This window comes from Mastigoproctus giganteus, chromosome 6 (genome assembly GCF_048544385.1).
Source record: "Mastigoproctus giganteus isolate SK-2022 chromosome 6, ASM4854438v1, whole genome shotgun sequence".
Taxonomy (NCBI): domain Eukaryota; kingdom Metazoa; phylum Arthropoda; class Arachnida; order Uropygi; family Thelyphonidae; genus Mastigoproctus; species Mastigoproctus giganteus.
In genome coordinates, this window is record NC_143580.1 from 68,878,677 (window position 1) to 68,906,589 (window position 27,913).

At 37.0% G+C, this 27,913-nt stretch overlaps 1 protein-coding gene across 1 annotated transcript in view; it reads right to left on the reverse strand.

Moving 5' to 3' along the window:
• The window catches only part of LOC150084396 (cell adhesion molecule Dscam1-like), a 343,756-nt gene that overhangs the window by 112,399 nt on the left and 203,444 nt on the right, over nt 1-27,913 (reverse strand). The window contains exons 14-19 of the mRNA XM_090375202.1: nt 26,966-27,133; nt 26,638-26,708; nt 21,442-21,679; nt 20,228-20,323; nt 9,338-9,523; nt 4,087-4,380 (exon numbers count right to left, since the gene is read on the reverse strand). Coding sequence (XP_090231328.1) covers nt 4,087-4,380; nt 9,338-9,523; nt 20,228-20,323; nt 21,442-21,679; nt 26,638-26,708; nt 26,966-27,133 — 1,053 coding nt within the window. The remainder of the gene's footprint in view (nt 1-4,086; nt 4,381-9,337; nt 9,524-20,227; nt 20,324-21,441; nt 21,680-26,637; nt 26,709-26,965; nt 27,134-27,913) is intronic.

Here is a 27,913-nt window from a genome sequence, read left to right on the forward strand (position 1 = left end):
ACATTTTCTTAAGTGCTGAGAAGTCCTGGAACAAAACCCCCAAGAGAATTTGTTTCTTTCTAAGTATATATCCATCCGTATTTTCACTTATTTTTCCTTTGATTCTTTTAATCCGAAGTAATTACTTTTGAAAACATTAGAATGGACTATTGTGAGCAACGTTTGCCCAATCGACTGTTATCTCCTCTTCACCCTCTATTCAATACAAGAAAACGATCATCTGCTATTATATTGTGAGTGAAAAGGGCCACAGCGTGCGTCACCTTATTTTAAAAGATTCCCAAAGATTTTAACTCTTTAGAAATTGAACTTAAGAGTGTGTCCATTCAAATCTGACTCGTGTTTGAGGCCGAAATAATTTGATATTTAATCTAAAAAATGCTTTTGTGTATACCACGACGTACGTTTTTAAGTATTACAATTGCAATTTTAAAGGCTCTCCCGGTGCTGAGATTTTCTCCCATTTTTTAGAAGCCGCCTTGCGTGAAAAGGTTTTGATAAGACTTCTTGATACGAGTTCCACACTTTTTAATATAAATAATTTATTCCGAATTTTAACTTCAGTGAAGTGAAGTCGGTGTAGTATCTAAACAATTTTAATTTGGTTTTTTATACTTGAATCACGCGCTTCTTGTATAACCCATGCAAAAAATAAATGCCAGCTTAGTGACTTTACAGCTTTTACTACCAGAAGGAAGCTCAAACGTTCTTTACTTTATCCGAAATATTCTAAAAGAAACAGCTAGAGTTTTCTTTCTTTTTATTTGCCTTGATGGATAAAAAACTTGCTTCTTATTTGTCTTGATGCATAAAAAAGTATTCTTTAGGTTACAAATATACACCAAAAATGCTGAAATACTCAAGATAATTTTTCTAATGAAAGCCGATTTGATTGTTTTAGCATTTTCGGCCATAGATAGAATAGAAAGATATCTGGATCATTTCTTGTGGTATGGCAGTAAAGAAAATGGAAGACTTTCTCTACTGAAAAGCATCTTCCTTAACGATAACTTTTAATGGACGCCCATGTATACAAATAAATAATCTTTATTATTGTCCCTAAACCTTATACAATTAAAATTTGAAGGTTTATATAGATATGGATTGAATAACAGGCAAACAATTTTCAGGCACATTCTTCTAATGTCAAAAACACAAACCAACTTGACTCAAAGTTTTATAAATTCTGTCTTTACATACTACAAATTTTCATCTTGTTATTGACTGATGCCAAAATCTGTGACCGTATGACTGTCCCGAAATATAAAACGAAATAAATTATTAAAGTCTTCCGTAATGCAATTATTATCGCCAATCGTGTAAGATGTCTTGTTATCTTATAATTGTGTTATTCCATAATGGAAATTATCCATAATTATATCGGTATCAGTTATCTTGTAATTATGCATATTAATCCTGAGGAAATGATCTCGTTATACCTCCCTCTTATTTCATAGACTGTAGGGTATCCTTGTTGCAGATTGTACCTTGTCATATATCAGAGAAAAGTAGTGCATTTATATCTGACTATGTTTAATGGCGTTTGTTTTAAAAGTTGGATTAAACAAACAAACAGAAATATATGCAGAACGATCTTTTGAAACGAAACTTCACAGAAATGCCATTAGATTATAAATTGTTATTTTGGCAAAGATATCATTTAATTAAAACTAGAAGTCGGTCATTTGGAATTAAAACTCATGAAAATGCGAATAACTTTGAATAAAAGAGTGCTGAGGCATCAAATTTACAAATAACATTCCGTTAATTATTCTGTGCATTATGTGGCCATCTGCTGCAACTTGCAAAATTAAGAATGTTAATGAGCATTTAGAGGAGTAAATGAACAGGGTGTTCATGCACTCAACGTTATTTTTATTGGCAGTTTATCAAACAGTATTGAATCTTGTGAAAATGTTGAAAGAGACTGGGAATATGAACATTGGGAGTTGTATGTGCACATCGACTGTTGTGATTGAGGAAAGTTTACCACTGGACTATCTCAGATGAGACCTGGTTTCATCTAAGCAGGTATGTAAATTATCAGAGTAGCCGTCTATCATTGTATAAATCCCCATGCGGCGCATGGAACTTCCCTACACCCTGTGAAGGTTAGAGTGTGGTCTGCAATAATCCCTACTTGTTTATTGGGCACATCTTATTCAAGGAAACCATAACCTCTCAGTGGTACATCGATAGTTCATGAATTCCTTGAGCACCTCACTGAAAATGAGATTATTTAAACATGCTTGCAGCAAGATGGCGCAACAAGCCACAGATTACATGCGTCTTTTCTCGAACTGTCCCTCTTGTTTGGGGATCACATAATTTCAAAAGGAATATGTAAGTACAATGATAATTTTTAAATCCCAAAACAAGTGATTCATAACAAACCTAGAAGGTGGCACGTTAATTATTTAAATTTGATTTTCTTTACTCTAGCGCCTGATGAACCATATCTAAATTTAACCATGTTGTCTTGTTTGTGCAAGAGAAATTTCGATGCTAGCATACATTGCACGTTACTTTAACCATGACATTTACTAGTATCCAGTTCTCTTCTGCGTTACATAAACAGTATCTTTATAAGACCATTATCATTTTGAAGTGCAGTAGGTGTCTGGAGCCACGTGCTGCTGTATGTCATACCGCTCACCTCATGGACCAAGTAGTGGCATCTCGTTAGGCAAAGGGGTCGTTAAAAAAACAAAAGTCAATCTACGAACAACGGCCGAAGTATAAAGACCAAGATAACCACTCAGATTTTGAGGATAACTTATATAAATCTTTCTGCTTTTTACCGTAGAGACTATGTTTATGTTAGAGATTCTGAAATACTCTCGTATTTTGTGGTAAAATAAAATCCCAGAAGAGTGCTCTTATCTTAGCATTGTTCGCATTTTAGACTGCCATAGGGGAAAACAGAATGGAATGTGGCTGAAGTCGTCTCTTATGCAATAACGTGAGTGGATACCATTCTTCTCTGAAATATAACAGTCCAGTTGAGGCTATTCCGTCTGAAGTATTAAGAAAAACATTTTGTTCACTGGAGGCCAAAGTTTCATACGATATATTTGAAAATAATATGAAAATTGTCTGCAGTCTCTACTATATAGAAGGATTGCACATAAATTTCAATGGAAAAATATTTATATTTGTATCTACCTATACAAAAAGCGCAGTGGAATATATCTAAATCATATTAACTATACGCCACGTTAAAGAGTTATTAAACCATTTTTCAGATTGGCTGAAAACGTGAATGTACAGCTGCATAGCCTCGACATTATCATTAATGATTTGCTATTAAAAATCATGAAATTGAAGAGTTCATAAGAAGCATCTCAGTGGTAGAAATATTCCTATCACGATGTTGCCTTAAATACGTGATAATTTCCAAAGCAACAGCAGAGGTGACATATGTATCGATGCAGACTGTATCGACGATCTACAACCATGGATTTTTACTGCAAAAACCCTGTAGTAGTAGCCACAAGGCAGGTCAGAAGAGGTACTCTACGACCCAGACAGACGAATTCAGTGAAATAACATAAATCAAATAGGAAAGAAACATTTAAATAATTATAGGATAGATGTTAGGCCTTCCTTGTATACCACTCCAAATAATCAGTAATGATGGAAATAATTTTCTAAGAATATTTGATGAAAAAAATTTGGAGGTCTTCATTAACCACCCATAAGTTACTCTAATACCAGAAATTGTCCTGAAGTGAACTCAATAATTCTTGCAGCTGTAATGGAGGAACGAACTGAACGAATCTTAGCGAAGCGAGCATCTACAGGTGAAAATGACGGTGGCTATTTCTGAGGTCATACGACTATCAGTCGGAGATGATTTCATCCTCTCCCCTTCGCGTCACCTCACATGTTGGGCAAAAATCCTTTAGCCATCCTTATCGCTTAGACAGAAGGTACAGTGGGAGCGCGTGCCAAAAGGGAAAAAAAAAAAAAAGAATAAAAAAGATCAATAAGTGTAACAGGACTCCTCAGCAATAACAGAATCTGCTGAGCCAACAACATTGTGGAGAAACTCTGAGAACATGTGCTCGTTACCTAGCAACCTACCTCCGGATAGCGTGAGTGTCGCAAACCGATACTCGGCATCCGTAGACCCGGCGTCGTTGTGAGCAGCCACCAGAAGGTCGTACCAAGTGCCGGGAGTGAGGTCCGTGACGGGTACAGAAGCCTGATCGGGAAGGATGTTGTTGGAGAGAAGGATCCATTCTTTCTGGACTTGGGGCTTGTATTGGACGATGAAGAAAAGGACGGGGCAGCCACCATCGTTCCAGGTGCTCAGTCGGAGGATCACGAAGGTGGAGTTTATAGCCAGCAAGGACGTTTTGTCAGGCGCGATCGGTGCTGTGCTTGGCGAGCCGTGAAAGAAAAGAAAAAATAAGTTTTATTAGCTTGGAAATACTAAATTCTAAATGATGCGTTTTAATTAATAATATAAAACTTCACACCTTCAAACAGAAATCTAACAAGTTGGCAGCTATTTAACTCATTTATGTTGTTATTAACTTGGCAGTTTCGTCACTTAGCAACTCGTCAGATTGGTGGTTGAAATAAAAGCTGATAAAATTTCCCTGAACTTCCACTGCTTATCTAATGCAATGGAATTCCAGCTGATTTATGTGTTTCTATGACAACACGTGCGTGTGACGTCGTTTTGAGGAGAGGCTCGTGATATTGACTGGTGGGGTGTAATGCATTGACAAGATAATGTAGACATATGTGAAACGGAGAGTCCGACGAGACACCGTTATTTGATTGATATATATGCGCTGGGAAGTCTACGGGTAACGAGGGATTTGTAAGAATCGTGTGGGTTAGAAATAAAAGATAAATTCTTGTGTTTTCCTGACTTTGAATGATTTGTAGTAAAGGATATTAAGGACAGATACAGATTTGTATAAGCAGGTGGAAAACAGGAAATATCCTCGATCACGTGATGGACAGCGAGATCCTATTGTAACTGCCCACTCGGCAAGGTTATTGATGAGGATTGCTCATTAATCCCACCCACTCCCCTAACGCTGAATAGCGCAGGGCGCAAATGAAGATAGAGGATGATTGTTCGCCCGATGCTGGAAGAGCATCCCTTGTATAATAGGAGGAGAGTAATGCGGATGCAGTTAACGCGCCAAATTCTCCAGTGGAACTTGCAGTATGGGACTGCGTTTTTACCTCAAGTTAGATTACTCAGCTTGCCGAAATTATTTGCACGTGAGAAGTTTCCTTCAAAGATTAATCAACCTCATCTTTTGAGGAGAGTTAATTTCTCTGAGTAAATGAAATTTAGTGCGCTTATTTTTTGCACCGAGAGGCTGTTCGCTGTTAAGAGCTTCTCTGCTCTAAATAGGATAATAATTTAAACACATTTCTCTCCAAAAAAAATTGTGATAAGGGTTTATCTGATAGAACTTTTGGTTAAATAAATTGATACATCAAAAAAGCAATCCTGTAAAAGCTAAAGAGAGATAGGCAGATTACTTTCTAAGATCATTTAGCTATTTAAATGTTAATTTATTGATGAATTAGGGAAAAGAGATGCTGCTTTCATTAAAATCACCACAATTCGCATGCTAATATTGATTTTTGAATAAACTCCACAAAAGAGCAGTTCACTAATTTCTGGTCTTTTTACAGATCATTTTCTGTATCATCAGTACCAAAGAGAAGTTGAATTAACGTTTAGAAGCTATCCTACATAAGACACAAACATGTCCACATGTGATAAACAAAGCTTAACGATTCCCCGGTACTGCTTAGCCTCCCCTTAGAAACTCCTGGAACCGCCTCTCTTAATATACAATGGAGAATTAAATGAATGGAAGAGCCACGCGCTCAACTGGTACATACGTTACATATTTGAACACGTTACACTTGTGGAACTCTACAAATATTGATGAAGTTGCAAAGAAAGAGTAGAAAGGAAAGTATTTATAAAATATAAGAACTGGGTGGTCTATAAGATAAATCTTTTCAGGTTCATTTTGAGCAAACTACGGGTTAAAAGATAACTGATCTGTTTAATGCTTTTAGTCATATTAACAATTTTTTAGTTGCTTTTAACAATTTGGTTCTAAGGGTTGTTAAATAAATATTATTATGGTCTTTCTCTCACAGCATTAATCCCAAAGAAAGTTACAATAGCTGAGATTCATGGTAATTTGCATGATACGTAGTTTATTTTTTCTGGAAAGGAGAACATGAACCGAATCTCTTCTCTGTGTGCCATCTCCTAAAGGAGTTCTGCGACCACCACCGCAAATGTCTCTCTATCTCTGGTAATTCTGAACAGCTGCTCGGTGTTCAGTCCTGTCCAATTCTGAATGTTATCAAGCCACGACGTGCATCTTCTTCCAGGCTTTCTTCTTCCTCCCATTCTACCCTCAATAATTAGCCGATACAAGAATCAAAGGAGTAGGGAATTCCGTAGGAGCCATTCTGCTTCTACCAACCCTATTAAGTGAACATCAAAGATTTTAAATGCCATGAAAGTATTGTACAAAAACGGGCTATACACATAAAAAAAGGTAAACTGCAGCCCTTATCAACCCAATGAAGGATGGAAGCATCCTCAACAATTCATGCTGAGGGAAATAGACCATAATCTACCACGCTGGTCCAGTGCGGGCTGGGAGATCAACCGTGTTTAGCAGTCAGGGGCTTGAACCCCGGTCTACTCAAAGAGCGTGTGCTGCTGCACCACGCTCCTGACCTTGCCCATACGAGTTCTTTATTGTGGCGCCATCTAGTTTAGAAACAAGAAACCATGCACGAGAGTTCGATTAATTTTCTCTCTTTGATTTGTTTATTGATTTGTTTTCACTTCGATCACTGTGACATTTCGGAAGACATTCTTTTAGTTATTCAAGCTGTGGATTATACTTTCATTAGGGTTCTATTAGCGGCACAGATTATTAAATCCAATTCATTTTTTAATATTAACCTTAGTTAAGCTTCTCAATAGTCCATGAGCAACCATGAGGTAAAGCTTTGATGCAATATGTATGAAGAAACTCGGTAATGGAAAGCTGCACAGTTCTCTCTAAATATAATTACCATTTCAATGTTCGATATGTAAACTAGTTTTATTGATGAATCAATTTCTCCCGCATCGGTCCTTCGACTTACTCACGATAGCTCAGCAAACTTCTTTACGATTAATCATATTTTCTTCTTTACTGACATATTTCTGCACCACCAGAGCTTTTCGAGATATTTAAATCCGAAGGCAATAATGGCTTGAATTTCGCGAGATTCTTATTTTTAATAGAGCTTAGAAAAATAAGCAAGGGATAATAGCGCAATAATCAATTCGAAGATGCCAAAATGGTGCATTCAGCGCAATACTGGTCCAGCTTCCCCGGATAATAGATCCCAAATATAAATATGGCACTGAAAACGAAGCACAGCCTACAGAAAGAAAGATCGATGGATTAGTTCGATTCAAACTGCAGGGATCAAATGGAGAGAAATATTTAGCACGGTTTTTCAAGTTCTATATTGATCTGACAGCTGCGACTCAATGATTGAATTGCGTCCTCCCCCAGGAGAAGGAAGAGAGCGCGTATATAAAGTATGGACCACGTAGCACTGGAGCATATCAGCTTGTGATGTTTGGTGGACACCATTACATTATATGAATTTATATCAGACGAGCAAATTTCATCTTTAATCAGGCGAATAATTATTGAATTCAGGACTGATGGATCTTTATTATAAGCCATTTTTTTCTCGCTCTCTGGCAGGCTTCTAGAAATTATAAATATATCTCCATGATCTCAAATCCCATCACTGAGCCTGGTTGCATCCTTTTTACTAGGAATCAAAATATTCCACCTGACACACTTAGCCTTTATAATCGGTCCAGTTTCGTGCTTAGCCTTTAGAATTGGTCCCGGTTTCGTGCTTAGCCTTTATAGTCGGTCCATTTTCGTACTTATATTTTAGAATCGGTGTCGTTTCGTATTTAGCCATTAGAATTGGTCCAGCTTCGTCCTTAGCCTTTAGAATCTGTCCAGTTTTGTACTTAGCCTTTAGAATCGATTTCCGGTTTCTTACTCATCCTTTAGGATCAGTCCAGTTTTGTACTTATCCTTTAGAATTGTTGCAGAGTTTGTTATTTAGTCTTTAAGTCTTCGGCGTTCAGAACTGAAGTATTTATCATAAAACTTTTTTAGCCTTTAGAATTGAATAAACACTCTTAGAAATATCTTGGTCTTCAAATCAAAGTATTGTCCATATTAGCCCATCCAATTTTAGCTTTAATTTTGTTTTCTCTGTGAAATATGTGGTAAACATAACGGCCTTAAGAGAGTATTTTTAAAAATAGGTAACACCAAGACTCAGCTGGATGCGGTATTTTAACCAAGGCGTTTATAATTTTTATTTTATAAAATTCTTCCATGTTTCCTATGCGCTGTCGGTGCTTGGCCAACCCTGAAGCATTTACACTTCCTAAGAAAAGGCATCCCTTAGTCATTTTCTGTTCGCGCAGTTCTACGAAGGTGTTAGGATGCTTAGCCAACCTTAATATTGCATTTCATAATATGCACAGCCTTAGACTGCAGCCTGGGGAAATGAGTTTCGAAGTTGAGCATCCCAGAAGTCAAGTAGAACGATGCAATTTATTAAACGCGTCGCAATCTGAAAAGGAACAGCTTTGAAGCCTCACAGCTATCGAAGCGTGTGCGTGTAACTATCCCACTTTGTCCATTTCGTGTCAGCTTTGGAAGCCTGAAAGAGGGCTAAATAAAACCTTATCCTCCCACTCCCCCCTTTTCACTTTCTTGCAGTCATGTGTTCGTCGATGTAAGCTACTTTAGTGTGGGTAAAGGATTTTCTCGTGAGTTACGCTACTAAGGATTAGCGGAACGCTATCTGAGAAAGAGGAAGCCGAAGCAGCTAAAAGTGTCCACTTACTCAGACTAGAAGTGCGTCGTTTTCACCGCACATTGCATTTTCCGTAGTGTTAAATTGAAAGGATTTACTTTCTCTCAAGTGACTGAGTTGAGATGCTTCAAATTTAACTCATGAAAATTCCCGGAGAGCTGCTTCTATTGTTGCTTTCGGTGTCACATTATAAACGCTACAACAACTTGCGCGAGCGAAGCACATATCCCGTTATTTAGAATTCTTTGCTTTGGACAACGATTAAAATTCATTGTCGTTACTACTTGCTCTACCCACACCAAAAATATTAGATACATATTGGAGATATAGTGTAAATTGTAAGTTACGCAGCCATTCGATTTATACACTTCATTGCACATTTAAAATTTAACGATACGAAGGAAGTTAAATATACCTGCGCCTCTTGTCTTTATGCTTATGACATCACTTGGATCTCCCCTTCCGGCACTGTTAAAAGCTGTAAGAGTAAACTGATAACGTGTTCCGCAGCGAAGATTTCTAACAACATGCCTGTTCTTCTGGTGAGATATGTGAGTTTCTTGCCAGTCCTCGAAGTCACTTTTGTAATGGAGAATGTAACCTGTAAAATTATAATAAAACAAGAGTTTAAGGCTTTGTTAGAAAACTTGCATCAAAATATTGTAAATAAAATCAAGCATTAGGTATAGAAACTATTAAACACCAAATCTGGTAGCTAAAAGTAGAAACTTGACCATGGCGCCATCTTCCAGATAGTTTTGCATAGATGGATATCAGTGGCGCCATCTTCTGGATAGTTTTGCAGATATTGATATCAGTGGCACCATCTTCTGGATAGTTTTGCAGATATTGATATCAGTGGTGCCATCTTCTGGATAGTTTTGTAGATATCGATATCAGTGGCGCCATCTTTTGGAGAGTTTTGCAAAGATGGATATCAGTGGCATGATCTTCTGTATAGTTTTGTGGGAGATGGATATCAGTAATCCCATCTACCTGTTAATATTTTTCATATGAGATATCATCTATGTAAATAATTAAACGGGAATGATTAAAACATTCCAGATGGGGGTTTATTGTACATCGAAATGTCTTTGTGAAAGTTAAACCAATCAGCATCCTTCCGCCTTATGGGGAGAAATTTTGAAGAGATGTAATCACTGATTTTTTTGTTCTTAAGAAAATGATGGGTTCACTGGAAGGTAATTAATTATCGAAAAGTACCGGGTGAGATTTATTAATTAATTTTGACTCTTTCTCCTACTAATTAAGTTGTCAAGAAGATTAACGACACTAATGGTTGCACTGTTAAGTAGGGAATTGTAGTTAAACCTTTCATCTCTATCCCGCCGAATGACTGCTGCTCAAGGGAAAATACCATTGCTGTAGAGTTAGATGCAACATACATGTATCTGCCTGTTTTTTTTTCTTGCTTTCAATCAAGAGGCAAAGATATACATTGCAAGCTACTTTGGCATTTGTAAGCGTTAGAATTGTGCTCAAGAACTCAAGGATAAAAGAACCACTCCTTCTTTCTAGAGATGATGCATGGAAGAATATTGAGTTTATATAGTGTCACAAAACACGTTCATCAATCAGAATTTACCATTGTAGTATGGACCGGTTGAAGATTTATTGCATCTGAATCCATGAGCTGTTACAACCGTGCCTACCACACCTTTCGTCGAAGGGTATATTTGTCACAGTGTAAAGGATAAAGTCCTGTTGCATATCCACTGCTCTGAAAAGATTATTTCTCTGAATTGCATGCACACTGATAACGATATTATCGATCTAAATAAACTGTTTATAGAATAATTTTAGAAATAAATTATATAGATTGAAAAATATTAAAAATTTATTAGGAGTATTTTAAATTATATTTGAAATTATTAGGAGTATAATAACGATGAAAAAAAAAAAAAACGGTACGAAAATGTCTGCTTTAAAACCAGAGTACGTGTGCTGCCATCTATCGGCTACCATTTTAAACATTTCACAGATCGATTTAGATAAAGCTCTAGAACAGTGTTATGCAAACGTTTTCAACAGTGTACCCCTTTTTAATTCTAGTTTTACCAGTGCACCATCCTTTCTCCAATTAAAATATCATTTTTATCGTCCTTACTAATAAAACTGATCGAAAAAACCCTTTATATCTAGAATCATCAAGAGTCTTAATCACTTCCTAACCTTCATTCTCCAAAGGTCACTAATAGTCATAAAATCAATAGCCGGTAGATGGCAGCATATTTTTCGATGCCAAAAATATTACTCGGAAAATCATTTTTAAATATTATATTTTTTTAACAAGTCATTTGACAAACTTATTCATTTATTGTTGGAATTCACTAAATAATTCGTTAATTTGATTTTCCTTTTTCAATTTCTCCTCATCACTCAGGGAGAAATATTCTTAAATTTCAGTAACTTAAACTGTATCGTCCATTATATAGTCAAGTTTGATTTTTGAATGTCTTTATTTGGTTAAGATGATGTTTAATTCTCATCGATCTTGTTTTATTAAATAGAGCGGGCAGTCCATTATTTTTAAACACATTAAACATACTTCGTACGTTTGTAGTGCACGTACAATATTAAATTAAATAGAATGCTCCAAGGATATTTTTGCAAATTAAAATTTAAATAGGAAAAAAACGCCAAATTATAGAAGTGGCATTGCATATAAATTTTCAAATGTAATGGAGTTTCAAGGGTCATCTTTGCTTTAATTATGTTGAATCTTGTATATTTTAATTTTGTACTTCTATTTAAGAAAATAAAATAAGAAGCACAGAATACTGGTGCCTTGTTAAAGAAGTACGTACCCTACTTTCACATAAAAGATAAAGAAAGATTTCAACGCATGATGTGTTGAAATCATGCGTGTATCGCGAATATTCAGCAAAAGGCACAACCTAATCACTCAGAATATTGGTATAGCCAGCCTGCATAATCCTGGCTAGTGTCTAAAGTAGGTGTTCCATTTCATAATAGTTGAAAAATCTTCAAAGTAACACTGGCCCACCATCAGCTTGTACGAAATCTTGCATACTGGATGAAATGCCCCGCGTCTTGTCTTGCAAACTCGGTGCCTAGCATCATTAGAATCAAAATTTCGATTCGTCAGACCACGTTACCACATTCTAGTCATCAGTAGTCCCATTTTCATGCCTTTTAGCCCGTGTTTTTTTTTTTTTTTTCTTTGCTTCTTTATTCACTGTTGTTTTTGGGGACATTCTCCAGATATCCATTTTATGCAATCCATTTCAGTGTTCCCTCAGAAATAGGTTGATGAGTTCCTCCGTTAACTGTTCACTCAGTTCTTGTCTTATTTGAAATTTTTTCTTAAATAGACGCGATATCTGTCACCGATCACTTAGCACAGAATATCAACCACAGTTCTGCAGCTGAAATCTGATTGATATCGACTCATACCATTTGTAAGAAACTCTTATTACAACAGCAAATTCAGATACCTCTTTAAAAGGATGTCCTTTAGGCTTGCCAAATGCTATCACTCCGTTTTTCCACTCTAACGTCTTTTCTGCGCCTCATCCTTCATGGTAGAAACCCTTGCCTTTTCAGTCACAGTTGATATACTTGTAAATAGAGAAAACTGGTTAACCTTAGATTCTAATTTAGTGATATAAGCAATCAAGCATTAAGGATACACATGTTCAATCTGTTATACGCAATAATCTGCAAGATACTGCATATGGGCAACAACCATTTTGGTGGTATCCCACTCAAGGTAGTGGAACGAAGAGAACATAATGAGACATGAATTTAAATTTATGCAAGATTGCTGAAAGGTAAATGTGCAAAAATTTGCTTTCAATTAAAGCGTAATTGACTGCTGGAACAAACGTCCATCTGGAATTGTGCACATGGGTAATTTGAATAAATTTAAGAAAGGATTAAGCAATTTGTTAGAAGCGCTGGACAGATGATGTGAGTATTTTTTTGTCGATTGTATAAGCTTGCTTCCTTAAACCCTTTTCCAGTACTAATACTCATAATTAATTGGCATCAAATAAGTGATTTTCCTGTTGCACTTTAGTACATGACGAAAAGTGTCACTCATGATTTACAGCTCATCCTGTTTGTTGCATAAGGTGCCCTGCCGCTTTGCCTTTATGGCCCAGCGTGGCTGCACCTCTGTTTTGCTCTAACGATGAGCATTTGACATCTTACTTTCACGCCCGTGGAAAATCACATGAGTATAAAAGTGGAATGAGAATAAGGGAGGGACTGATGGAGAAATGGGGAGAAAAAGAGTCTAAAATAACCTTCCCGTTTCCTTGTAGTCTAATAATTTGGGAAGGGAAACAAATTAGACCTAAAAACATCTTAAGAAGATATTTGTCTTCCACCCAGAAATCCAGGGGTATTCTCATCCTCTTGGTTCATTTCCTGGATATGTAATTTATCGAATTACAGTTAAAGGGACGAGGGACTTTGTGTGATGCAGCCGGTTGGTTCCATTTTTCTGATCATATAACTGGCCCGTGTACTGGCCTTCTGAGTTGACCTATTTTCCTTTGTTCTAATTAAGTAAAGTTTAAATATGGTTGTTGTTTATAAATCATAGCCCTCTTGGTTAACTTATGCTTAATGTTCTCTTTCTATAAAATGGGCCACTAATTTCGTGCCTCCAATTTTCGTTTTTGAGTTTTCGGGACTTAATGAATGTTCATGTTTTGATAACAACCAGATTTGAGGTCGAATTAAAAAGTTTTCATGAGGGTAGGAATTTTCCACATTTCTAAATTGAATTATGTTTCTTCTAAACAGAAATTTAATTGCTTTGTCAGGAAGGCCAAGACAGATATCAGGGATCTCAGATTACAAGTTCTAATTACTCAGAAAAGGTAGAGTTACGAACTAACTTTCGCATATAACTGAAACCCACACTAGTTTATAAATCAACTTAGTAAAGATGGAAGGCAAATGTACGTCAATGCTTGGTTTGGCATTCTTTTGAGTTTAAGCGGTTGTCATGACAACATCCGTCCATTACCCATATTCGAGAAAAAACGGCCTCAAACTTATTATGAGTAGAGGCTTAACGTCAGATACGTGAATATTTGGCTGCTTTCACGGATCACATGACGTCTAACAAGTGACAGGGGATTAGAGAAGAGAACCTTATCAAAACTGACGGCTTAGGATCAAACGAGGAGATCAAAGTTTAACAAACAACTTTACATTCTCTTGGAGGGAGATTTTTGTATCTTGCAGAGAGGATAAAGAAGGGATTAAAGTGTAGCAAGCTATTAGCTGTCAAGCCTGACCCAAAATGATCTGGAAAATGTAAACAACTTTCAAGTGGCGTTGCCCCTAGTAACTGCGGTTTAATGAAACCCGCACTGCACCTGACATTGACGAAGCTACTTCTTCAGGAATTAATTGAGATTCGCTGTTTTGAGCTGTGCTTGAGAAGTGGTATTTATTAGGACCCTTCAACCCAAATCTTTGAAAGAATTACAGCATCGCATACAAAAAGTATTTATAAGAATATTTTCGAAAAGATTTGTTTTTGTTTTTTTTTCTCCCTCCCCAAACCCGGATTTTTCTTCCAGACAAACTGACCAGAGAACTATGCAATCTGCAGACATGAAATCTTTAGGGATGGGTTAAATTATTTTTTACATCCAGAATCACTTGTAGTTGGATTTTACTAATGCCCAGACAAAAAGTCATATTCTTTGAACAGATACGTGTGGTGCGCAACTTTCCAGCCATCCCCACCGTTCATTGACCATTTACTTGGAAATCATTAACTTGTTTCAGTGTAGGACTCTTTCAAGGATTGAATACTATTATGGCTAAAATATATTTTATGTTAGTGCGATCTTATCGGATATTATCATCAAAAATCCAGCAGAATTCTTTTAGAAAATTACTTATTTTTCAATGGTGACCATCGCTTGGGGGCGGTTACTGGTCACTGTTGAGAAATGGTTATTTAAGTTACCAACAGTCTTTAGGCAGTTCAAGGTCACTCACCAGCTTTCATCCTCTCTCTCCCACCGCGTATAACTTTCATCCACATAATTTGTGATACAGACTGTTTACTTCAACTCTGTCTCGGTGATAAAAAAGAAAAGTGGGACTGTAGCATAAATGCACTTTGCAAATTTTCTTTACTATAACATGAAAGATAGTCATACTAACAAGTGAACACGAACAGAGGGTAGCATGGTTTTTTATCCCGGAAAAAGGTTTTTCGTCCAACAAACAGAAAATCGACATCAGAACACGCGGAGCAATATGGTCTTAGTCACTGATTCTCCTAAATTCCTACTGCAAAAATAAGAAGTACCCAGTGGCACGTACTGCACAGAGGACCCATGAAGAGATCGAAAATTGTGGGAGTGCATATCGTTAGAGGGGATGCAGAGGGAATAATGAACCTGGGCTAGCAGGCTGAAAAGGGAACTCAGTTTTCAACAAGAGAAGCCTCGATCCAGGCTAGGAGAAAGGTCTGTACTGTCTTTCTCCCAATATTAATTCTCTTGTTCAGAGCCTATGAAGTATTGTGTCGATTGTGACTCGTACATCCACTTTTCGCCTTCTATTGTACCTGTAGCGATCTGAGTTTCTTCTTGCCTTGAAAGAAATCCTTAACAAACCTCCTAGTAAATTTCTTCCTTTACTGGCTTACGCAGTAGTCTGCTAAATGCTACTGAAGAAATTCAACAGAAAAAGTTACGGAAGAAATTACTGAATATTTTTGCCAAGAAATTAGGCACCAACTCAGCGTTCTGATGGACGTCGATGAGAGTTTGAGGTGTAGGAGAGATGCCCTCGAAGAAATCAATATAACGGAGCCCATCAAGCTCTCAGCTACCCAACTCAACGCCAGAACTCACTTTTGTGCAGGCAGGTAACACAGGTGCAATCTCCAAGGCAGAATGCGCTGGTCCCACAGGAATTAGTTATTGTTGGCGACTCTATTGTCAGGGAAACGGAGAATATATTATGCAAAAAGGATGGGTGGATCAGGACCAGGGTGCGTCTGCCTGGGGCAAAAGTTGATGACGTTGAAGAGCAGATATCATCTTTTAAGGGTACAAAAGGTGATATCTTTGTACACGTTGGCACTAATGACCTTAAGACTAAGAGAGCTGCAGATTTAATTAGCACGTACAGATCAATGTTTAAAAAAGTGAGCTAGGTTTGAATTTGAAGGTGTCTGGAAATCTTCCCAGATATGATAGGACGAAGTATATGATGAGAGCCTTGTCATTCTATTCGGCCCTGGAGAGATTGTGCAAGGCTCATGGACTAGAATTTTTTTCAGAGTGGTCTGTGCTTGTTAACCAGAGAGACTGCTTCTACAGGGATGGGGTACACTTAAATAGAGAGGGTGCAAGAATATTTGCTGATGCTATCGTGGCAGTGTTAGATGAGTAGGAAAACTACTAGCTTGGGGGGGGGGGGATACACAGACGAAAAGATTAACTGTAGCCGTGGCAGAGGCGAAAGCGATTCTTCAATGCTTCTATTGGAATGAGCAGTAGCCTGGGAAGAAAGTAGCTGGGAATTTCCAGGAATGCTAGGAGCCATAGTGAAACAAGTAAATACATGGGCTGTGTTAGGGTAATTAAGGGTAGGAACAGGTGCATGTATATTTGCATGTACACTTAAATAATTAGAAGTATAGTTAATAAATCTGATGAGTTTGAAGTGCTGATCAAGACATCAAAGGCGGATATTGTCAGAATATCAGGGACATGGTGTCACACAGATACAAGCAGTTCAGAATTTGGAATTAGGGGAGTACAATGTGTACAGAAAGGATACACAGGACAGGAACGGAGGCGGGGTTATGCTGTTAGTTAAGAAACACAAAATCTAAGGAAGTGCATCCAATTGACTTTGGTGGACAATGCGATGTTTAGTCAGTGCGGTGTGACCTCAGTCAGTGGGTGTGTGTTATAGGCCTAATGACTCTGATGAGTACAATGAGCAATTGTGCAGAGAAATAGAGTGGGCCACTAAATCAAAATGTCTTATAATGGGGGATTTTAACTTCCCAGATATCGACTGGAACTTGTGGTTTGGTCACTCACTCGCACACTAGCAAGACTTTTGTGGATTTATTGGACGATTGTTTTCTGCAGCACCATGTTCGAGAGGCAACCAGAGAGAGTAATACTCTTGATCTGGTTATCAGCAGTGATCATTCGTGTATTAAGAATTTGCAGATAAAGGAACCACTAGGTGACAGTGATCACAGTGTACTGATGTGGGATTTGCTTAAAGATGTAACTACAGTGGTCTCAAACAGGTTTTAAATTCTATACAGTGGGATCAACTAATGATGTTACTAATGGTGAATTCTAAATGGGAAGCCTTCTGGGACTTAATCTTGGGGGCTACTAGGCTTTTTATGCCAACTGAGAAATACCGTTCAAGATTTAGGACTAAATGGATGTCAGACGAACTAATGAGACTCGTGGCAGAGAAAGAAAAATGCATGGGATGCACATTGTCAGGAGACACAGAAGCCTTTTGTAGATACAAGCTAGTCTAGTCTGTAATCAAGTCACAAAGGAGGTTGGCCAAGCAAAGGCAGATTATAAAAAATCTTTGGCAAAGAATGCAAAGAAAAACAGTAAAGAGTTCTTTATTTATGTAAATTCTAGAAGGAAAGGGATGAATCAGATTAGTCCACTTAATTGTGTAATTAGTGGGTTGACTCATGCTCAGGTAGCTGATGAACTGAATAAGTATTTTGCATCTACATTCACACATGAGGAGTTATTCAAGAAGGGGAATGTCAGAAGCTTATCAAACTCTAACAGGAAGCTAAGTGATTTTGAAATAACGGAGAGCAAAGTGGAAGAGAAATTGTTGAAGTTAAATATAAGGAAGACACCTGGGGTGCAGGGGATCTATCCAGTTATATTAAAGGAGGCAGCAAAAGAAGTAAGCAAACCTTAAACCATAATTATGAGAGTTTCCTTATACTTAGGGTCCCCATGGATTGGAGGTGTGCAAATGTATTCCCAATTCACACGGGGTTTCAAAAGGTGATACAAGTAACTATAGACCTGTTAGTTAAATTTGTGTTCGCGGAAAAATAATGGAGTCACTGGTTAAGGAAGCGATGCAGGATCAACTAGACAAGACTGCAGTAGTAGTTAAGACACAGCATGGATTTGTTAAAGGGAGGTCTTGTCTGACCAGTTTTATTGGATTGAACTGGGTGCAAAAAATAATTTTGATATCATATACTTGGATTTCAGGAAAGCTTTTGATACTGTTGCACATGGAAGACTGCTGTACAAATTGGAGCGGTATAGCATTAAGGGCAAGTTGCTACAATGGATAAAGGGATGGTTGAGTGGGAGACGATAGAGAGTAGAATTAGTGGGCACTGCTCTTCGTGTACTAATGTTATTAGTGGAGTTCCCCAGGGTTCTGTGCTGGGCCCATTGTTGTTTTGTGTATTCATCAATGATATTGATGAGAGTATATCAGGCTTAATGTTCAAATTTGCAGATGATACAAAGGTTGGCAGGGTTGTTAACGACAGTAAAGACAGTATGCTACTGCAACATGATCTAGAAAAGTTAGGCAGATGGGACGAGAATTAGCAACTAAAGTTTAACATTGGCAAATGCAAAGTACTGCATATGGGTAGCAGTAACCAAAGAGAAATATACTAACTGTGTGGTAACAAACTCAGGGAGGTGGAGAATGAAAAAGGACCTGGGTAATTGTGCAATCAGGTATGAAGTTCGCTCTGCAGTGCAGCCGGGCTGCCATAGCAGGTCATGGAGCCTTGTCAATGATATATAGGAATTTTGCTAGCAGAGACAAGGAGGTAATAATCCCGTTGTAAAAGATAATGATCAGGCCACAACTTGAATATTGCGTACAGGTCTGGAGGCCTCATTTTAGGAAGGATGTAGAGTTGCTAAAACAAGTACAAAGAAGTGAAACAAGATGGGTGAGGTGAACAAAGGGGTGCTCTTACCAAGGTAGGCTTAAGTTCTGAAATTTTGCAGTGCCTGGAAATTAGGCATATGCGAGGTGATCTGATTGAGGTGTATAAGACCGTGAACGGGTTGAGTAAGCTCAATTCTGATGGGATTCTTCCTCTTGCTCAGATTAAGGATCTAAGGGAGCATGGATTCAAACTGAGGAAAGACAGTTGTAGAATAGATGTGCGGAAATTTGCCTTTAGCCAGCGAGTAATTGCTGGAACAGACTTGCATCTCTTGTTGTGGACGTTGATAGCTTAAACAACTTTTAGGCTGAGCTGGACAAGCATTTGGAGTTAATAGATGAGTGAAATGGGAAGGGTTTTTTTTTTTTTTTTTGGCTGATGCTGCATAAGCTTGCTTTCTTGCATCGTATGCCTCTGCTAATGCTAAATAATTTTTATTCCTGAATTTCCCAAAAATTCTATAATTTAACTAATTCTATCCTAACCAGGATATCAACTTTTCACATTTAACATAATGTGAATCACGATGTGGTTCTGTTTCAAAAATTAAAATTCGTAAAGTTCTAAAGGCATTTTCCCTTAGAAATTATGATATAATCAGTGATTATATCCTTAAATTAGTCAGTAAAAGCCTGTTTAGTCTGTAATGTGGTAAAAATCAGGTCTATTTAACCACTATTAGAGCATGGGGGTGATTACGACTTTCAGGGACTTATATTACTGAATACAGAAGTAAATTGTAATATAAATAAATTTTAGGGGACTCTGTCGCTACCGGCTCCCGAGCTGCATTCTTCCAGTCTGTCCCTGTTAAATAGGTCCTGGTTAAAATACTGTACATGTGCAGTGAAAAACAATAGCAATGAGTACTATCGCAATTAAAAAAAACAAAAATATATTAATTGAAACAGAAGTGTGCCCTATTCTGTCATTTGACATAGATGTCATCCTCTGTACCAACTGTGACAGCGCCATCTGCCCCGGATGTTCGGGCCTATCCCCATCCAGCTGGAAGAAACTATCCATGGCATCTCGGCTGAAATTTAAGGGATTGTGATGTGGGAAATTACGTTCATCAGGGCACAAGGACAACCCGAAATCCTCAAACAACAACAACACAGAACTCACCACGCATAGCCCAAAGAGCTAAATAGATACCTTCCAGCGAGGCAGAACTTACGGAAGCTGCGCCACCACTTGGTAATACTCAACACTACGCCAGACCTCAAGAAGATGTGGAGATTATGGAGATCAATTATGGGTAATAATGGCACGTTTAATTTTAAAGTCTGCTCATCAAACCAAACTATCTCATTTGGTCTGACAATTTCTGCGTACCTGTTACTGAAGTATCTTTCGTGACTTCATCCCATTCCAGGTCTGCGGTAAAGGCTGAATTAGATGTGACTTGCAGAGCTGGTGACTTGGGCGGATCTAGAAAGAAAAAATCGGAAATCAGTAAATATAATTTTCCACAGTCCAGATGCTCTCTGTTTGATGTATAGCTTAATTTATTATTTTTATTTGTAGAAAATATAAGCTTTAAAAGTATCAAAGCACAAGTAATATTCTTATAAAACATTGATAACATATTAAAATAGTTTTTATTGCTCTGTAACATTAATTTACGTTCAGTATTACACTCTAAACTGCCTAAAACTAAAATTTATTGACCAAATAAATAATGATGAATGCAGTTCGATTTTCGAATACTAGATGGCAGCACGTTGACATTTTTCCACAAAATGGCTGAAATTGTGTAAATCACTGCAGTATAATTGAAGTCAATGCCAACAGAATTTGGATATTAAAAATTATTATTAAATTCTTTAGCTGCTTATAGTGATCGTGTAATATTTAATATGTTATCGCGCATTATATTAACGTTCAGTCACTGTATATAGAGAATAATAAAACACGCGATTGCTAGCCTGTTTAAAGAAAATATTTCAGGGAAAATATAGAGGATATTTTAAATAAATGGTACTGGGATCTATCTCGCCTGTTTCTAGGCTTGGGGTATTTGTCGTCTGGACCTTTTTTGCGATACATTTTTTTTTTTTTTTAAATTCGATGTTAAAATTTCACAGGTATTACCGTTTAGATTTTGCGATTTCAAATGAAAAATAAATAATAACACAATGATTGCAGCGTGAGGAGACGTTACAGAAATTCCCCTCCTACAGTCAGCTGTTTTGTAACTAAAAGCGCAGTTTGAAGAGCGAACATCATATACAATTCTTTTGTGTTCTCTTTCTTCTTCAAACAAAATCCCTGATGACGTTTTCAGATTAAACCGAGGACGGAGAACAACTTTTCCATAAATAAAAAAAAAAAGTTATTGATTAGGCAAAATTTAAATTTAGAAATCGCAAAATGGAAGTGGTAATACTTAACCCAATTTTAACATTACATCCCAAAATATCAATCTAAATATGAAAAAAAAGAATAAATAAATAGACAACAAATTACCTAAAGCTAAAAGTAAGCGAAATAGACCCTGGTGTCTTTTAATTGAAACGTCCTGTATGTAATATTTATCTCAGACTTACCATATTCTAACGTCTGCACAATAATTTCCTTGGCAGTGGGACCTGCACCTTTGCTGTTGAAGGCTTGGACGGTTATGGCGTATTTGGTGTTCCTACGTAAATTCGTTAGATGAGTTTCTCCATCTTTGTCTTTTATTAGATCAATTGTTTTATAGAGAAAAGGATCGGAAGTGCTTTGCTCTCTACATCCCACATAATAGCCGAGAATATCTCCTTGATACGTGGAGTGAGGGGGTGGCTACCGAAAAAAAAAAAAAAAAAGAAGTTGGACATACAATATATGTAAAAACAAATGTGCAAATCATTCTCCCCAATTAGAGAAGAAAAAGAAAAACTCAATCTTTCAATTTTCTTTAATTTTTTTAAAGTAAAATAATTTTTTAACGTTTATTTAAAAATTAAAGAATTTAATTATTTAAATTTTCACTGGTAGGGAAAATCTTGGAAGCAATGATTTCTAAAGAAAACATTATACTCCGGTACGACCACTAGGTCAGAAGAGTTTACAGTAAATCATGAATTCAATTCGTTAATCTTATTTAGCAGTAATGGGCTTAAACTATGGTCCCACGCATAGAACGTGTGCTACAGTGTATACACTCGTTCCTAACTAAATTGATAAGCTCTTTGGACACAGTTACTCTCCAGCTGGATGTAGGAAACATTTCTGCATTATTTATTTGAATTTTAGATAGGTATTTGACTCAGTCCCTCATGAGAGGCTACTGTATAAGCTGGAACATGTTGGGATTATTGGAAGGATTCTAAGACGAATAGGAAGGTGTCAGAAGGCAGAGACTTGTGATTAATTGATATTCTTCAGATTGGTGTAATGTCGTAAGTGTGGTCTCCCAAGGATCGATTCTTGGACTACTGTTGTTTTCAATTTTCATAAATGACATTGACAAAAGGGTAGAAGGACAGGCTTCAAAAATGGTCAGAAAAGCGGCACCTATGTTTTAATGCAACACACTGCAAAGTCTTACACTCGGAGGCTAGTAACTCCAAAATAATGTATACACTTGGCGGGGTTGAACTAAAAACATTAGAGGGAGAAAGGGATCTGGGAGTTACGATACGAGCAGGTATGGGATTTTTTGAGCAGTGCAAACAGGCGGCCAGGGAAGCCCATAGTGTTCTGTGGGTGATTTATAGAACAATATCCTGTAGAGATAAGATAGGAAGTTCATAATCCCATTGTATAAGATAATTGTAAGACTTCATTTGGAATACTGCATTAAAATATGAAGAAATCATTTAAATAAAGACAATTATCTGCTTTAAAGGGTTGAAAGACGGACAACTCACAAGTGATATCGACAAAAGGACAATTGTACGAGGAAGAACTTTGATTATGTGAGCTAGACAGATTGGCAACCAGGCACCTTACAGGGGACCTGATTGGGGTATGTAAGGTTCGGTGAGGGGTTTATTAAAAGGAATGAAGGCGGAATTTTCACTGTTATAAAGAATTTCAGAACTAGATTCCATAAATTCAAATTACAGGCGAAGAAGTTTACACTAAATTATAGGAAGTTTTTTTTATTTTATTTGTATTAGAACCTATATATTGACGTCTCAAGAGGCATTCCACAAGGAAGTGTACTGTCAGCTATCCTGTTTGCAGCAGTTTTGGAGCCTTTCCTTGCTCAGAATCCGAACTTTGTCTCTTATGCCGACGATCTGAAGTTCTACGTGAGCTCAGATCATAGTCATCAGATTCAACATATCAACGAACAAGCTTCTAGGCAGATATTAGAAAGATATTAGAAAGATTTTAGCTTGGAAAGTTATCTTGCCACAATTGGGCTGCATCTGAGCCCTTCCAAATCAGCGCAACTGACGATAACCAAGAAGAAAGTCAAAAATGATATCCAAATCTTTGTTAGTGGGGAACCGGTGGAAAAGGTGACCTTTCATACTGATCTTGGCCTCACCTGGTATGTTGGACTCACTTTTCAGCCTCACTTTGCCAGGATGAGGCAAAAGACGTACGCTGCTCTTTGGGCAGTGCGTCAAGAACTCGTTGGTGTGCATCAGCCAGCGCTGCTTGTTCGGCACATCCTGAGGTGTATTTCGCCGATTCCTCTCTATGCTTCAGAAATTTGGTCATCTGCCCCTGCCTCATACCTTCAGAAGTATCTCAGTTTAGAGTACTGGTTGATTAGATGGATGAACAGGGTGGTAGGCCACCCCCTACCTATCTCCAGATCTATCCTACAAGCAAATCTGGGCACCACTCCCTGGAGACATATCATCATGACAAAAAATGTCTTCACGCTTGCACGGCTTATAACGAGGCGAATTGATGCTCCATCGGTATCCACATTAATCTCTGGCCTGAGGAGGACAAAGAGGGGAGCACCCCGACTCCTGTCTCCCTCTACGTCTTATGCTGTCAAACATTGATTCCCTGAGGAACATGTTTCCAGCCAATTGTCTTCTGATCTTCAATAAATTTAGGATCCACCCTGATAGGTTCTGTGAAGACAAGCCCTACAGGAAGGAAATCCTCAAGAACTGCTACCAGATTATGAACTTATAATACTCCCCTGCTCCTGGACATGACAGACTGTTTTTTTTTTTTTTTATATATTTTGTATATTATTGTATATTTTGTATATTATTGTATATTTAATCCTGTAAATGTCTCGGGTCGAGCACGCATGTACTCTTGTTTGTTGTGCATGTGTTCCTCGCACCTTAGTCTGTAAATATTCACACCCTTCTGGCACAGAGCCGTCCCAGGTTGACCCAAGGTTTCTTGGGAAATAAACTGATTTAATAAATAAATAAACTATAGTACTTAGTACCGCACATGGGTTGAGAAGACGAAAGAAGATATTTGTTGACATTGGACTTGAACTTCTGTAGACTGTAATTTTCAGGAAATACGTACGAAGGAAGGCTGTTCAAGAAAGCAGTTGAATGAATAAACGAGGAAGATGAAAAGTTGGTTCTGTGAGTTTGAAGTTGGACAGTAAATGGATGTTGACTGGTGGGGGCACGTGTTCGGACTGTTTTGAAAGAGAGAGCGGGAATTATAGAAGCCAATTCAGAAGAACAGTGCCCATGGAAGTATCTGTAGAAAAGGCATGCAGCAGAAACAATACGTCTATCAGAAAGCGAGTGTAGAGACTCTGTTAGAGATGAGAAATTAATTAACCTAATTGCCCTCTTCTGAATGGAATCTAGAAGCCTGAGAGAGGTTTTGGTGGCACTGACCCGGATGTGGGAGCAATGATTTCAATGTAGGGCGGATTTGCGATTTGTACAGAGTGAACAGCTGTTTGCAAGAAAAGTAACGGCGACAGCGAAAGAGAAAACTAAGTTTTTTAGATACAGAAGAAGCAATATTTGTAATGGTGCTTGTGCCAAGAGAGATTAGAAGTCAGGGTAATCCCCAAAAGAGATATATCATCTTGCGTAGAAATCGGAGTGTCACCAAAGATAAGCATAGGAGCAGATGAATCATTTTTTGCGAGATATAAGACAAGACTGAGTTTTAGAAGGATTGAAATCAACTAAGTTGTCTTTGCCACACTGGAGAATTACCTGGAGATCGGCATTTAAGGAATTGGTAGCTGATATTCGAGAAGTTTAAACTGATCGAGCAGGCCGAGTTTTCTCAAACTGGAAAGTGGAATGCAATGTGCTATCATTAGCAAAACTATGGATAGGATTTCCAATCAATGGAAGGAGGTCATTAATATACAAGGGGAAAATAGTGGGGGACACCAGTATTAGTAGAGAAGTTAGAAGGCAGAGAGCCATTTGCCCTCACCCTCAGTGATCGATCAGATAGAAAACTGGACAACCAATTACAAAAAAAACAGTTGGCAAACCATAAGATGGAAGCTTGTTTAGAAGACCGTTATGCCAAACACGATCGAAAGCCTTTGAGAAGTCAAGGTCAACTGCTTGTGTTTCATTTAACTTTTCCATTGAATTTGTCCATAGATGGATAACATGAGCCAGAATCTCACCAGTGGATCGACACTGACGGAATCCATACTGGTGATCGTTGATCAGACGGAAGGTTTCTAGCTAGTTTAAGAGTTGGCGGTTAATTGATTTCTCTATTACTTTAGAAAGGGTAGAAGTAATTGCAATGAGACGATAATTGGATGGGAGAGATTTACCACCCTTTTTAGGAACTAGCTGGATATGAGCAAATTTCCAAGCAGAAGGAAAAATGTGAAAAAAGCGGCAAAGAACAGGAGTAAGTTCAGGAGCGCAGGTTTTGAGAACAAGTGGAGACATACTTGGGGCTTTCTTTTTTTTTCTTTTATTTTAGCAAGCGGTTGTTGATTATTGGAACAAGTTGTTTTCCCAGGTTGTTGGGGCTGACAATTTGAAGTTCGAAGGTAAACTGGACAGTTTACCATTATGAGTAGGTAAAGTATGAGTATTTTTTTTTTATTAAGTTTTTTATTTTTTGGCCGGTGTAACAAACGGCGTAGCCTCCATTATATGGGCAACACTAATCAGTGACTCCTTTTAGTCTTTCAACAGAAATTAACAGAAATTTCCCCTTCTAAATACCCTAAGAGAACGGGATCCACCTGTTCATCGCCATTCCCTCTAAATTACTGTAGTTTCTTCATTGATAATATGCTATACATTTCTGTCATTCGGGAAAAACATTGTATTGCACATAAAACGCAAGCTTTTATGGCACAAACACTGTTATTTCTTTTTAAATTATTTCTTTTTTAATTAATGATCAGTAGGCAATTCTTCGTCCACTTTTTAGCTATAACTTCTTCAGTGATGAAAAAATCTTAGAAAAAAAAAAAAAAAAAGTCTTTTATGACAGCTTAATGATAGAAGACTGAAGTGGCCAAATGGTCAAAACGAAAGTATATTTGAAAGTAAATCATGAACATGATTTACTTTCAAATATACTTTCAAAATTAAATAAATAAATATTATTTATTTAATTTTATTTAATGATCATCGAAACGCGTTTAAGGTGACCCTTGTTCTATTTCAAGTGAGCACGAAATACGATTAATGATAATATTCTTATGAAATGACCCGTTGTAAACTCTGATATTCATATGTTCTTTGCTGGAGTTCGTTCATATAACTAAGTGGCGCCATCTATTATGAAAGCCAGTTACTTCAACTGCAATGTATGCTACTAAAAGTCACAATTAATTCTTTAAAAGTTAATTAAATTTTGAATTTTACCTTCCATGTCACTTTAATTGTAGATGTACTTGTGGCTAATGCTTGGACATCAATTGGAATTACTGAAGGCGCTGCAGTAGAAACAAATGCTTCCATTAGCTTATACGTTTAAAATAATAGTTTAATATTTTAAAAGATAATAATAAGAATATTATTATTATTATTATTATAGTTCTTTATAATTTTATTCTTTTATTAGTAAATTATTATTTAATCTTTGTTTAAATTTTATTTGCATTTCTGTGATATTATTAATAGAATTAAATTTAAATATTTTTATGTGTAAGAGCTGCTAATTACTGTTTGTTGCATTAGTCAAAATTCAGACCTTCATCTTCGGTAGTTACAGAGAAGTCTTGACTGTGGGCGCTCTTTCCTAAGGCATTTTCGGCTTGAATACGAAACACGTACGTTGTACCGGGCGACAATCCTGTGGCAGTGGCTTTCGTCTCCGTTGGGGGAACTCTCAGCAAACTGTCTTTCGCTTCATGATTCGCTATACGGGAAAACAAAAAAAATCCAATATTGAGATGGCGCCATCTACCGTTAAATATTGAAACGTTTAGTCAACGAACAATACCATAATATGTGCTTTTAGAAATGAACAGTTTTTTTTTTTCTTTTTCTTTTTGATTGTTATAAAAAATTTAATTTATCCTATATACAAAATTTAAATAAAATAATATAATCATAAACAAAAGCTTACATCCTGTTTACTGAATTCCTTTAAGGAATCACACCGTACATTTTTCGTTATATAATATTAAAAATAATATCAACATGACTGAAAGAAAGCTTACTTAATATAAAAAAAAATAAAGCATCGAGTTTATAACTGTATATATTTTTTGGGTCATCATAATAGATAAATTAATTCAAATAATGCTGGTGTTTATTATAAGTGATTTTCTTGTTGGATGATAGATGGCAGCACAGGTTATTTCGGTTTCTTTTCTGTCAAGTTGAAGGAAATATATTTTAGAATTTTATATTTTATAAATTTTAGTTTGGAGAGATTTCCAAACTCTTATACCTAATATGTACTTACCATTTTAACAGAAATAAATTTCTTGAATCATTAGAAGAATGCTCCCAATAAGAAATGATTCTCATAAAAAAAAAAAAAAGTTTAAATAAAACATGTTTCAGACTATAAACGGCATTAATCCAACGACTCCAGTACAATTTCCCCATAGATTAGAAATGTGGAAACGTTTGTCTTATTCGCAAATGTGCATAGAATGATAAAATTAGCAGCTTCAGTCCAATAAATTTG